Source organism: Xiphophorus maculatus, chromosome 4 (assembly GCF_002775205.1).
Source record: "Xiphophorus maculatus strain JP 163 A chromosome 4, X_maculatus-5.0-male, whole genome shotgun sequence".
NCBI lineage: Eukaryota > Metazoa > Chordata > Actinopteri > Cyprinodontiformes > Poeciliidae > Xiphophorus > Xiphophorus maculatus.
This window is the reverse complement of record NC_036446.1, coordinates 25,218,648-25,232,330: the sequence shown is the minus strand read 5'-3', so window position 1 is coordinate 25,232,330 and position 13,683 is coordinate 25,218,648. Positions and strand designations below refer to the sequence as shown.

Genomic DNA, 13,683 nt, shown 5'->3' with positions numbered 1-13,683 from the left:
TTCAAAAATGACATAAATTTTGTGACCAAGATGTTAAAACTTGTAGGTATAATTTAAAGGAAACGAAACAGCGGGGGAAATCTGGGGTAATTGCAGCCATATTTGTCACAATATTCAACAATATTGCATGTTTTTCTAATGCCATGCAGCTCCAGTTGAAGATACCCAAGTGTTCCTACTAGGAACCCAAAATATCTCACAGCATCTTGTATCTCATGCTGCGTTTTTTTTCTTGTCTTTCATAAGGAAAAAAAAAGATAGAGGAACAGTGTGGCACATTTCCACCTCATCTAAAAAAAACAATGCAAAAAAATAATGCATATAATTTACAATCTATCCAAAGATTCACTGTCAGATCGGTCAGATAAACCTTCGATGCATTTTTTTCTTTAGCAGCTGATAAACTGAACCTCACAAAATGTGGTGGGGACTATATGATGGAGGACACTACGGGTCACTTATAGCTCATATTTTCCTATGGGACCTTTGCCTTAACAATCCACACTGATATTGTTAGCTGTGATTCTAAGAATAGTTTCCTGTTTTAACGGAACAAATCGATTTGGCCAAAGATCAGACAGTAAAAGAGCAATCTCAGGAAACCTAATGATAAATATTACATGCAATTAGAGTTGTAAAAAGGTGAAGCAGAGGCTTTATGAGATTACCTGGGGTAATAAAGGATGAAGAACTGTACACAGCTCGTTATAAGTCAGAGACGCTGTGGTCAATAAACAATACCTTTTATTTCCCCAAACAGCTTTCTCTGACAAACAAAAACAGAGATTACTTTAGAACTCCGCCACAGACAAATGGTCCACTAATTAAACGGATGAGAATAAACAAACAAGATGTCGCTGATTTAATCAAACTAACTTTTATCTTACAAAATATGAACTTGCTTTTTCAGTTAATCACTTGATGATGATTACGACATTGTGCGGCGCTGTCCTCTAATTTGGAGATTTCACAAGTGGAAGACAGAGAAGCGCAGTCTGAAGTTTCCCTGCAGATCCAAAAGGATTGGGCCGCTCTAAGCGGACTGCTTCCTAAAGAATGAGGAGCGTTTGGTGAATCACTGGGTTCAGCAGCACTCCCCAAGGTCAAAAGGTCAGTGTAGAGGCTGTGGCTGGTCAGACTGCAATATAAACACATTTTCCAGTAAGCACGAGTTATTCCGTCGTCTCATCTGATGTGTTTAATGACAAAAAATTATTTTCTTTCCGTGTAGATGGATGCTTCAGTTTCTAACCTCCTATTTTATATTCATCAAATGTAGGAAAAATGTAAAATCTCTCTTTTACCAGAAGTGAACATTTACTTATTTCTCATCTAAAGTAAGACCTGAATTAGCCATCAGTAGCAGATTTAGATTGAAAATTATTTTAACCAAGACATGTTTCAGAGGAAAAAAAGATAGCAGTAGATAGTAAAACAATGCTCTCTACTGCTGCAAAGCTAGCAGTAGAGAGCTGCTAAAATAAATGATTTTTTTTTCCATTTTGCATTTCAGATGGCATGTTAAAAATTAGATATACTCTTCCAAATAATCAATTAAAAATCTTTTGTTTGTATTACAGCATCCAATCCTAATTTTTTGTATAATTTGTAATGTTTCAACTGGTATTTGGATGATTAATCTTTCAATTTGGGATCCAGATCTTTGAGGATGGACGGTATCCTTGTCATCGTCCTAATATTTTATCTCCCTCTCCAGATCCTCTAACAGATTCAAGTCAGGACAACGAACGGAGATGCACCGATAGGAGAATTTGGGTCTATAAACATCAATATAAACATTGCTGTTATGGCTGATATTTACCAATTTAATATTTATTTCTCCACCTTTTGACCCCATGAAATAACCACCACACCACTGACATTGCTTCGCTGGTTCAGCTCAACGCCTCACAATCCTGCACGGCATCATTACCACCAGATGTGAAACCGCGGTCCACCTTTTGCGTGGTTTCACAAATCCTTCCGTCTCCAAGTACTGATGAAGATTTATTGCGGATATTAGCTGTATCCCAGCTCCAAAACATCGTATTCAGATGACTGAATTATCTCCCCAGTCACAAAGTTTTGCAAGGGCCAACTAATCAGTCATTCACGTCAACCAGAAGTGTTCAAAAGAAATAAAGCATGAAAACTCCCAGCTTGACCTCTAATACTGACTGGGACTACATGTCTCTACCCTCAACATTATCCCATGTTAACAAAAATATATACATATATATTAAATGGTTTGTGAGGAAACCCCAGTGGCACTTTAAGCAACAGTCATGCCACCATTATGACACCATCAAGGTACAGCCATGGTTTATACAGTTGCAGCTTCAAAACCACAAAACGTGTTTGCTGTAGTCATTTTGTTGTTCAAATTTCTAGTTAATACCAGAAAGAGTCAGTTTGCACGACAGGTTATTTATTCCACTGTCACGTGTTAGACCAGAGTAACGGACCCAGTGTGTGTTGCTGCACACTGTCGGTCAAGCTGGCTGGAGGAAGGGAACTCTCATAAATTTGTCTTTGTTGAAAGAAAGTTGGCTGTTTAGAAATACTCACTGTTGCAAATAAACATGAACAACTGTGCCTTTTATGCACTATACAGATAAGATAGCTTAAAAGAAATGTGCTCCAAAAGCTGTGATTAAGTGTAATGGCGAAATAAAGACAGAGAAAGTCAGACTAGTTCATCAAACCGGCTTGTTTTAGTACCTTTTCTTTATGTTAAACTATGCTGTCTCATTTTTCTGTTATCTTTTCAGCAAAACTAAAAATAACTAAGAAAACAAATATATCTATAGCAACATTTTAAAATGGCAGGGTTTCCCCCCATCTATTAAAAGCCTGGAGGGGGCACTAAAATAAATAAATTGCTTATTTATTTTAGGGTTTTTTTTAATGATTGCTTTTAAAGAAAACAACAAAACAAAAAAATTTCATAGTTGGTGTCTAGGTATTAATCTTCCAATCAAGTTATATTTTCAAATTTCCTGTTAACTTTAAACATTTTTTAATCCAAAAATGATGTGGACCGCTGAATGACTGACTGCTTTGGGCCCCAAGCACTGGGCTTAGCAAGTTTTCTGGGGGGAAACCCTGAGCAGTATATTTTATTTTTGTCATGTTTTTCTTATTTAGCAAATAAAACATGTAAGTGCTGTATTTTTTGTTGATGTTTATTCAATATTTAAAATATAAAATCTCATTAAATGTGGTCCGTCATACTGCAAAGAGAGAGTCCTGAATAGAGAGTCTGACTGTGGCTGAGATTGATTAGGATTTGGATACTAATGCTGGTGTACGTTATTCTCTGTTGTGCCACACAGCAGCAAATAATAATAGTAATAATAGTAATAATAATAATAATAAGTGCATGATAAGTCATAAAAGTGACAAATCTCCATTGCAGAAAGCTGCAGATGGAGGGAGTTATTGATTCTGAACACCCAGCGCTCCTGATGTGTGCCACAGTAGAAAGGAAGGAATATTCTTTGATGAACCCAACTTTTCAACCATCGACCTTTTCTTGTTTCCCAGCAAAACATCTCTAATACCTGAAATAATTCAACGTCCTGGAAAATATGCCGAAAGAAAAATGCCTTTTCTCTCTCTCTCTCTCTCTCGTTCCTCCAGTTGGAAACAAGCAATTGAGCTCCACACTGCTGCCTTCCCATGTCCGTCTCAAATGTGACATGTTTCCACAGCAACAGCACTGTGCAACTAAATCACCACAGGAGTTAAGGAAAGCTCCGTCTCTGCGAAAACCACACAAAAGTCGATGGCTGCAGACAAGCGTGTACTCTCGCGGGGCAAGAAAAGTCTGATGATAATGGAGCTCGAATGGCGCTTTGACTGGGCGGAACATGTAGAACATATATCACGTTGCCTGAAGTGACAAAACATGTTTGTTATCTTTGTCTGGCAGGCCGACTGGTGAGCCTCCCTGAATACTGAGAACATGGGTAAAAAGGCAACAAACCGTCTACAACAGTTTGCTCCAGATGTTTCGACGCTAAACACCTCTGTCATCTCTGGAGCAGAAGAAACATGCAACATCTGCATCAGGTTTGGCATTGTGTGGTTTATCACATCTGTTTTTGCGCTGCTACACATCGTAACTCCATTTATCAAGTTATTTTTTTTTTAATATACATGTATATATTTCCCTCTCTTTCTGGGTTGGCTAAAAAAGCTTCACATCTAAACCTTTACATCTTAAAAAGCTGCGTGCAGCATTCACGAGAACAGCAATCGCACAATCTGACATTTCCACCTGAACTTCTCATTCCGCTCGAACTGGGAATTAAGTGCGGCGATAATGACAACGGCAATAAAAGAAATAGGCAGGTGTTGAAAGGATGTAGGGAAGCAAAGACGAGGGCCTGTATCATTAGGGATTAACCTAGCCAGAGGCTCTACAAATAGACTGTCTCCACCTATAAGCTGCCTGCACATAGACAGTCATTTGTATTGCCAGGTTGCTGCTGCAGCAGCTCCGGAGAAGAAAGAAGACAGTTCAAAGGAGCTAAAGGCGGATCGAGACTCCTCTCAAACAAAATGCAATGCAACAGGACATGTTGGAGAGAGCGAGCGAGCGGTCGGGCGGAGGGGTTAACAACATCAGAGGCTTTCATGAGGATTTTATCGGAGATGACTGCACGGCAGCTTTATGCATTGATTCAGGATGTAAAGTATTAAACTATACAACCAGGAGCCTGATAAATGAAAAAAGCATGATCGCTTCTTCCTAATGTCCTGGGGATGGATTTTATTTAGCATGAGGGGAGTTTTAACTGAATAAAACAACCCTGGAAGTGTTTAAACCTGTTTCAATCTCTTTTAGGACAGACCCAACTCCAGGAGGCTACAAGATTCAGAGCAACGCTCAATAAATATCAAGTCATAACGCTCGCTTAGGTGCATGCAAATTTTAAAAAACTAAATATTTCACTCAAGTATGATATAATGAAGATGATAGGTCACAAGTTCAAGCTTCTGCAAACTGCTACAATTTAAGCCAGGATGTTATCAATCCTATTAGTTATGGTTCTTGAAAGCAAGTAAGATATTTGATCTGCTGAAGGGGAGAAAAAAAAGGCTTTCACAAAACATCTTCACCGACTTTCTTTGCATATTCCATAAAAGCCGACATCATAAAAAATACTGAGAGTTTGCATTGAGCTTTTGAAATATGTGGCTGGCTCTTTTTCTCATCATTTTGTGATGTTTTATATAGCAAGTAAAACTTTATGACGACTCATTTCCACAGACAGCAAAAAATAAATATATTTTATTAAGAGGATGTGTTATGATCAGGGCAAAAACTGTTTCGCTGAAACGGCAGATGATGGAACGCAAACAGTTGTTTACACACATTCTAAATCTCCACACTGTCACAACTGTAAATTTGCAGACTTGGCAGCTACAGTGGTCAACATCACAGCTAGTTCTGCTCACACGGAGAGAAAAACTCTCTTATTTTGAAAGGTCAACTTTCCTCCATAAAGTAAGAAACAGAATTAAAAGTATGATTATTTATTTCCAAACAAAGTGAGAGAGGAAGTAGATAAATCACTGTTATCGTAAACATGGCGGGACTTTATGAGCGCTAATGCTTCGCCAGTATGAAAACGTCCAGTTTGATGTATCGGCATGAAACTTGAACCGAACGCCGACCTAAAGCAATCAGTCCGTTTAAAATGCATCGCTGGTGTAACGAGGATGACAAATCCACGACAACCAACGACTGTTTTGAGTCTTAGAAAAAATACGTGCGTCTAAAACCGCACATCTGAAAATAATGATGGTCTGTGGAGGCCAGAGCAATTTCAACTCTCTCACAGAGACGATGTTACCATCAGCACATCACGTTTAGTTTCTTTCTGCACATCTTTCTGTTGCACTCAATGCCTATTCCACGCTTAACGCTCACCGACCTTTGCATATTTTTCTCTGTTCATATAACGTTTGAGTGTGTGTGTGTTTCTTTGTCAGAGATATTGTGAATTTCTATGTGATAAAGAGTCTTGTGCATCATAGATGTTCAGGACTTTGTGGCTCTAACACCTAGCGACACATTTAACACTTGTGTTTAAATTGGGAAGAAAGCAAGAGTGAATAATTTAGTAACAGGGTTTTTTTTTTTAACTACACATATTTTCATTAATTTTCCGTTGGGTTTTTGTAACATTTATATTTTTATACAAAAACAAAACAGTTTCAAACCCAGACCGAAGAATGAATTGGTTAGATGCTTCTCTGTTGGACAAACAAAACCCACAACTACCCACAACTCTTAACAAAATCGCAACATTTTGCAATTTTGAAGGATGTTCAATACATATCAGCCTAACGAGTCCTTTATTTGTCTGATCTTTCTTTTACATCCTGTCCGGCGATGTGGCACTCAGAATTGAACTGCTGTCTGAGTGCCAAGAAGTTCGTCAGTGACATTGTTATATAAACTTGGATTATAGAAATTACGTTGGGTTTATTTCAAATGCAATGGACAGAGTGACAGGAAAGAAAGGCAAGAAGAGAGAAAAAGAAAGGGAGCAAAGTATGGCAAAAAGTTTAAGGAGAAAGGATATACAAACAGATGAGGAAAAAGCAGAAAGCGAATACGACCCCACAGAAGTCTGCTTGTACACCTGCAGGAAGAGGGAAAAAACAGAACCGAGAAACTACAGCGATTAAAAAGAAAATACACAGTGCACAACATTATCAATCAAAAGCAAATGGCACTAATTAATTCATGATGTGTATAGTGGCAACCACAGCCCAATATGGAGTGCCCCTGTAAACAACTGAATAAAAAAACCTGTGTGGGTGTGTGTGTGAGGAAGCAAACTGATATTTTATCTTTTAGATCACAAAACGAGGCAATCCAAGTGGAAACATTTTGCCATGCTCATTTTTGTTTGTCCATAACTCTTTTCAGATTTGAAAACAACCTTCTGAAATCGGACCATATGCCAGAGTATTTTGGGATTGAGTAAAAGCTCAATATTCCATGGATTGGTCGAAATCATAGACGGAAAAACAAAACAAGACACAGCATGGCATTTCGGCATAAGCAAATTGCTATTTATTTATTAGAAATGAAAGTCTCCCATCCTTTACACTAACTTATGCAATCTGTTGGGCTTCGATGGAAAGCTTTTTTTCCGCCACTGCTTTCGATGACAAAGTGAATTTTATTCAACCATCTGAGGATGAATTCAAACGGTGCGTAATTAACACTTTGCTGCTGTTTAATCCCAACTAGCACAAAACGACCTTCGCTGCAAACCCGCTCTATATATAAATATCGGCCAGGTCAAATCTAATCGGTGCAAACCAATAAAGGAAACGAAGCCAGTTGAGCTGACATAGAGAAACCGGTGTAAGAAAAGCTCTAAAATAAGACAATCCATGGATTAAATCATCCTGGAGCTCATGCAAAGACCGATCGTGGAATAACGGGAGTGAGCAGCCGGCGCACCGTTACACACACAGGTGTGTTGGATCATCAACAGGTAAACTAAACCTCAGGCTTATTGGTCCAGGCCAGGTGAGCTGCATCCACCTGCAGGCAGACTGGGCCTCTGCTCTTAAACGAAGCTGCGTGTCGATAACAATCTCTGGGTTGTAGATAAGCCCGTAATAATGAGCGAGTTTTCACTAAGAACTCACAGGTGTGAGGAAGCTGCTCTCGTTATATTCAACCCGCCTCGCAGTCTGGAGGCTGCCGCCGCGTCAAAACCGCCCCGGCACGCAGGAGAAACTCGTATAAAAAAAAACACAGTTTTAACTCCTACAGACCGAGTTGCAACCGGGAGAAGTGACAGGCGCCCGGGAAGGAGCTGGTGCCGCGGAGGAAGACCGTCCGTTTCAGTCAAACCAGCGCCTCTCAACATCAACATAAACATGTTCGCAGGAGCTGTTGGCGGATTGAGGGGGGGAAAAAAAAAAGTTTCTGCCGCGTTTCGGTGGGAAACCTTCAACCCGACAGGCTCCCAGCCCTCCCGACACTCAGTCCGCTCCAGAACTGCACGGAGCCACAATGATATACTGCAGGACCGGCTTAAATTTGTAATAATTTCAGGCTGCGCCTTACCTTCAGGTCCGCACTCTCCGCCATCTTCTATTTCTGTGCGCAGGCGTGCTGAGGTGTTGTCACATGACTGGGACGCGCAGAGGGGATTCGTGAACGCGCACAGAGCGATAGTGGTGGGTTCAAGAGCACACCTGAAGATGGGAAAAACGAAAATCTATCGGTCTATTTGTCTACTTTTTAACAACTGCAACAAAAAATACATTATTATTTTATATTAATATATATTTTACCTATGCAAAGTTACTGGCTTGTTTAGTTTCAGTACCGTCGTTTTATTGGTAAACCTGTGAGGTGAGAGTGAAATTGTTATGTCTGTGTCACCTTTAGTTATGTAAGTTACTTAAACAGGAGCTTCACCATAATGACAGAGGACAGCAACGATTACAACTAAGAGCAATAAAATAATTATTTATAAGCTAATAAAACCGCAATGTTATATGGTCCAATAAATGCAAGTTGTAAACCAATCTATCAATGTAATAGGCTTGTTTGAAAAATGTGTATAGATCATTGTCTTCCTGTAGCTTTTTGGTTTGCGTCCAGCTTTCATCGCTTTGCATCCGGCTAGCTCTACCACCTTTGTCCAAGAGGAACAACAATGATGGAGTGAAATACTGCAGAAAGCACAAAGATGCACAGCAGGAAACGCCTTTGGATTTTCAGGGTCGTGTGGGAGATAATTTGTCCTGAGAAGAAAAAAAAAAGTGAGATTTGATATGTGGCTGGTGTGGCGCTCACAACACCATTAAGCATTCTGATACAATCTCTGTGTTGAGCTGCTTCTCATCTCATGGACTTGGTCCCAGCGCTTCACAAGATCACTGCCAAGGAAAAAAAAAAAAAAAAAAAGTGTGATCAAAAAGTCCTCTGAGAGCAACTCGTGATGAACTGTGCAATCTGCTAGCATGATGGAGCACCATGCACTGAACCAAGAATAACAAAGTGAATCAAAGAGCAGAACCTTGGAATTGTGCATCCTCTCTCTCTCTACTCTCTGCACTTTGACCCCTTTTTAACAACACATCTTTTTTTATTTCCTGCGGTCAGTTCGCTCAACACATAAGCAGAGCTTAACAACGCCAAGAAATAACACTTCTCCTAACTTTTGGTTCAACGTCCACAACATCTAGACCTTTGCGTATCATAGATGCCTTTTGTCATTTCTTCCAGAAAATTGCCAATTATTTTGTCCATACATCGATTGCTTCCATACAACACTCTGTTGTTTCGTAATGTTCTGTGCACTTGTGTCTCAAAAATGTCTCCCAAACTGAACAGTTTCTCTCACGTGAACATCAGCTTTTACTGATCGTGTCTACAGTTGTGCACAGCTTTACCCACAGGCTGCTTCTAATGTTCGTTGGAAATAAATTTGTGCTTTCTTCTGCGCAATGTTGTGAACAAAGAGGAACAGCAACGAGCAGTAAAAATGTAAAGCATGCTTATTCAGTGTCTGGTACTCATTATGCAGCTATCTGTAACTTGCTGCATCTATTAGTTTTCAAATGGCTGTACAAATAATGCAAAGTGCTGTCTAGAGTATGTTTAGTCAGTGTCACCAAGAGCAGACTTTTTGCAACTAAAAAAACGGGGCAAACAGTTGCAATGAAATCATAACAAAGCTATTTGAATATATTGTTCATAAACATGTAAGGACTTTTCATTCTGATGACATGATTCTTGCTTTTGATGATTGAAGAATCCACTTTGAGCATTTTGCAAGTTATCAGCTTTGCAGTTTATAGTTTTTTCAACTTGTCAACTTGTAAAAGTTTTGACAGGACAAAAATTAAACCTTCTGAACTGTTTTCAATTGTTTTGTTTTCAAACCCTTGTAGAAAGTAAAACATTTAAAAGGCACAGAACCCAACATTAGTCCTATTATCTAGATTTTTGGTCATGACATCTGAAAAACGATTTATCTTTCTTTCACTAGAAAGGTGTTGAGATATAATGGCGACAACGGGCAAATATAAATTATGTACTGAGTTGCTTTAACCATTGAAGGCACAAATAACGTCCAAAAAACTAATCCAACCGGATTCAATCGACTGAAACTACAATGAAAATATTTCGTCAACAATTTTTTATTGCTTTCACAAACTCAACTAAAACTAGCTAAAAAGCCAAGTAGAATGAGAACAACTATAATGAAATGTTAAGGTTTTTGTCAACAAATAAAAAACAAGACCACAATATTGTATGGAGATGAATTTCAGTTGTCTGAAAAGATGGGACTAGTTGCTTGTAATAACTAAATATTTCCTCTAGGTGTTATGGTGTCACATTGTAAGGGGTCATAAACATTCACTTTTCAATGATCTTTTGTTTCTAATTATTTAAGTAAACTTAGCTGACTGACTAAAACGCAAAACAAATGAAATTGCATCCTAGTCAAAAGTCTTTGACTAAAAAAAACCAACATTAAAATGGCCTGTCAAACTTTACACTGATACCAACATGTTGGAAGGATTTGGCTCTTTTCAGAAACCGTCCTCAGAGCGCCGGAAAGTTTCTCCTGAAAGTTCAAATTGCAAAACTAGTCAGGCCCTTGAGCTGTCATTTTTCTTACCTTACAACCAAACCTTAAATGCAAAATTTGGGGGACAACCTTGGACTTTCTGTTCAATTTCAAACGACAACCTCTATCAAACGACCTTCAGCACATTTTGCTCTTTGACAGCCAGTTCCTGACTATCCTTCATGCTGTGGCTCAACAAGCCGAAGGCCACACATGTTTACATACTGCTTCAGACCTTGGCCGCTGCATGGCGTTTTCTCTGCCTCTGTAAATAGTGGAACAGTTCAATTCTTTGCAGATCAGAGCTGAGAAATATTTTGGGTCTTTTTGATGATTTTCCAATTAGATTTTCAAAAACATGTTGTCAGTGTAATGTTTTCCGTTTTTTATATATATATATATATATATATATATATATATATATATATATATATATATATATATATATATAAACACAGCTACAAAGAAGGTCTTTGGTAAGCATGAATATTTAAAGTATTTTAAATATTTTAAGCCTTCATTTGTTTTATTCACAATTTCTCAATTTGGCTCAAACTCAAACTAGGAATCTTCCTGTTATGGTACCTCTACATTTCAGTACACTTTTTGATGTGGCCAACCAGATATTTATGTAGAAAAAACAAACAAACAAAAAAAAACTATTCCTTGCTTTGGTTTTGGGGGCCAGTAGGGGGCGCCAAGTGATTTCAAAAGAGAACAAATCCAGCATGAAGTGAATCCTCTAATCCTGCACACTTCCCAAACATTCACATCCCTGCTTACTGTAATAGGATTGTTCTACCACGCTGCACCGAACTTTATAACACTAAACACATTTTGGCTTTGAGCACAAATCCATTATGAAAAAAAAAAATGCACAAAGACTTATTGACAAACCAGTTCTGTTGCTTGGTTCAGAGAGAAGAGGCCTCATTATGTCACCATGTATCGCTGCCATCTGTTGCATTGTTGATGCCCAGTGAGGGGACAGGTGTCCACTGACCACAAATGATTATAGAGCAAATAATCAATCCACATCCCGGGGAGCAAATACTGTGAGACCATGATCGAGAAGCAAAAATAAAGAGTTATTCTTCTTATAAAATGCTTGATATGACTGTGAATGGGATCCATTGATGCACTTAAAGTGAAACACGTAGGCCTGACGTCAAACAAATAAACTTTGGGGCTTGCTGTGGTGGCGTAGGGGGTTAGCACGCCCCACGTTTGGAGGCCTTGGTCCTCGTTGCGGGTTCGACTCCCGTCCTTTGCCCCATGTCTTCCCCCATCTCCTCGCCCTTTTTCCTGTTGTCCCACTGTCGCAAAAAAAAAAAAAATACAGTAATTATACAGCAGTAAAGTAGAAGATAACAAAATTGTTCATGGCATAGTTTGTATGATGCCATCCCTATTTATTGGTAGTTCTGGTAAATATTTGCAAAAACCTACAAAATGTATTCATCTTGCATCGTTGAACAAAATCTCACACTGTAAATTTTAGAAAAAAAAAAACAAACCTCAAATAAAAGATTTATTCAGTTCATAAAAATTCCTACATTAGCATATAAAGTTTTGTTTTCATCTTTAAATTACTGGTACCACAGTTAGTGGTACCACAAACTCCTGCTTAAAATGTTATTAAAGGATTTTCACAATTGTGCGTCACATCAGGTTGATCTGTGTCTCCTACGGCCTTTTATCAGTAATCCACAATTTCCTGTTTTTGAAGGACATGGCTGTCCACCGCTAACCTGTACAACATGTTACAGGTTACAGCCTGTCACATGTAAACCTCAGCCAGGTTTACATGCGACACACCTGATTCAAATAATCTGAATTGCTCCTCAGTATGTCAGAGTCCACTTCTCCAGTCTTACATGTTCTTCAGTCTTACCTGGAGAACATGTCTATAGCCCTATAAGGGCTGATTTATTCCTTGCAGTCCACTCTACTCTTTGTTTGACTGTAAAGACAGTGCCATGTACGGCTCACCAGGGTCACTGTGGAGATTCAGGTGCAGCTCAGCTTTTTTGTGGCTGTGCTGAATTGGTCGTTTTGTCTCCAGCCAGAGGGTGGCACCAAACACACACTATATTAAGAAAACGATGGCTTAGAGAGCCTGGTAAAGGAAATATGAGAAGAAGAAGTCAAAAAGGAAAAAGACACAGCAAAGGAGAGATGTGCCTCTTTTCCCAAAGTGGATCATTTATTTGTTTTTGTGATTTTCTTCTCTGTCTTTCACAATGTAGAAACCATCACAGTCTCACCCCCATAAGGAGCCAAAGTGTTAACTGTACATCTCTGAGTGGAACATGGTTGATCGGCTGAATATCGTACCAATAAAAGCATTTGCTTTTGAACAAGGTCCAAGCAGACACACACACACACACACACCCACACACGGACACAGCGAGACCTTAAGATGGATTTGTGTTAATATTTAGAAAATGACTCAAATAAGAATAGCTGCTTGAACAGAATAAAACATAACAAATAAACCATCACAGCTGGAACTGTTGGGAGAGAAACCTAGTTTATCTTGCAGCCACAAAGAGACAGCAGAACTCGGGTATTAAAACCTCAAAGCTTGCCATTGCAGCAAACAGTGCAGTGCAATGCAGTCGACTTTGAATCAATCCTTCTGATTAAATTATAAAGCAATAAAGTGGAAGATAACAAAATTGTTCATGGCATAGTTTGTATGATGCCATCCATATTTATTGGTAGTGCTGGTAAATATTTGCAAAAACCTACAAAATGTATTCATCTTGCATCGCTGAACAAAATCTCACACTGTAAATTTTAGAAAAAGAAAAGAAAAAACTCAAATAAAAGATTTATTCAGTTCAGGAAAAAAATCCCACATTAACATATGAAGTTTTGTTTTTACCTTTAAATTACTGGTACTACAGTAAGCGGTACCACAAACTCCTGCTTAAAATGTTAATACAGGATTTTCACAGAGTTCCCAAGTCTTTAAAATAACCATTGGATGCTATTTTTATGCACACCAGCTGTTTGGGAGTGATATCAGGACAAAAGTTGTGGAGTTTCC

The 13,683-nt window shown here is 38.7% G+C and overlaps 1 protein-coding gene across 1 annotated transcript in view; it reads right to left on the bottom strand.

The window, feature by feature from the left end:
• LOC102232583 (E3 SUMO-protein ligase PIAS1-like) overlaps positions 1-8,424 on the bottom strand; it is a 66,075-nt gene extending 57,651 nt beyond the window's left edge. The window contains exons 1-2 of the mRNA XM_023332453.1: positions 8,338-8,424; positions 8,108-8,238 (exon numbers count right to left, since the gene is read on the bottom strand). Coding sequence (XP_023188221.1) covers positions 8,108-8,131 — 24 coding nt within the window. The 5' untranslated portion in view covers positions 8,132-8,238; positions 8,338-8,424. The remainder of the gene's footprint in view (positions 1-8,107; positions 8,239-8,337) is intronic.
• Positions 8,425-13,683: the final 5,259 nt, after the last annotated feature.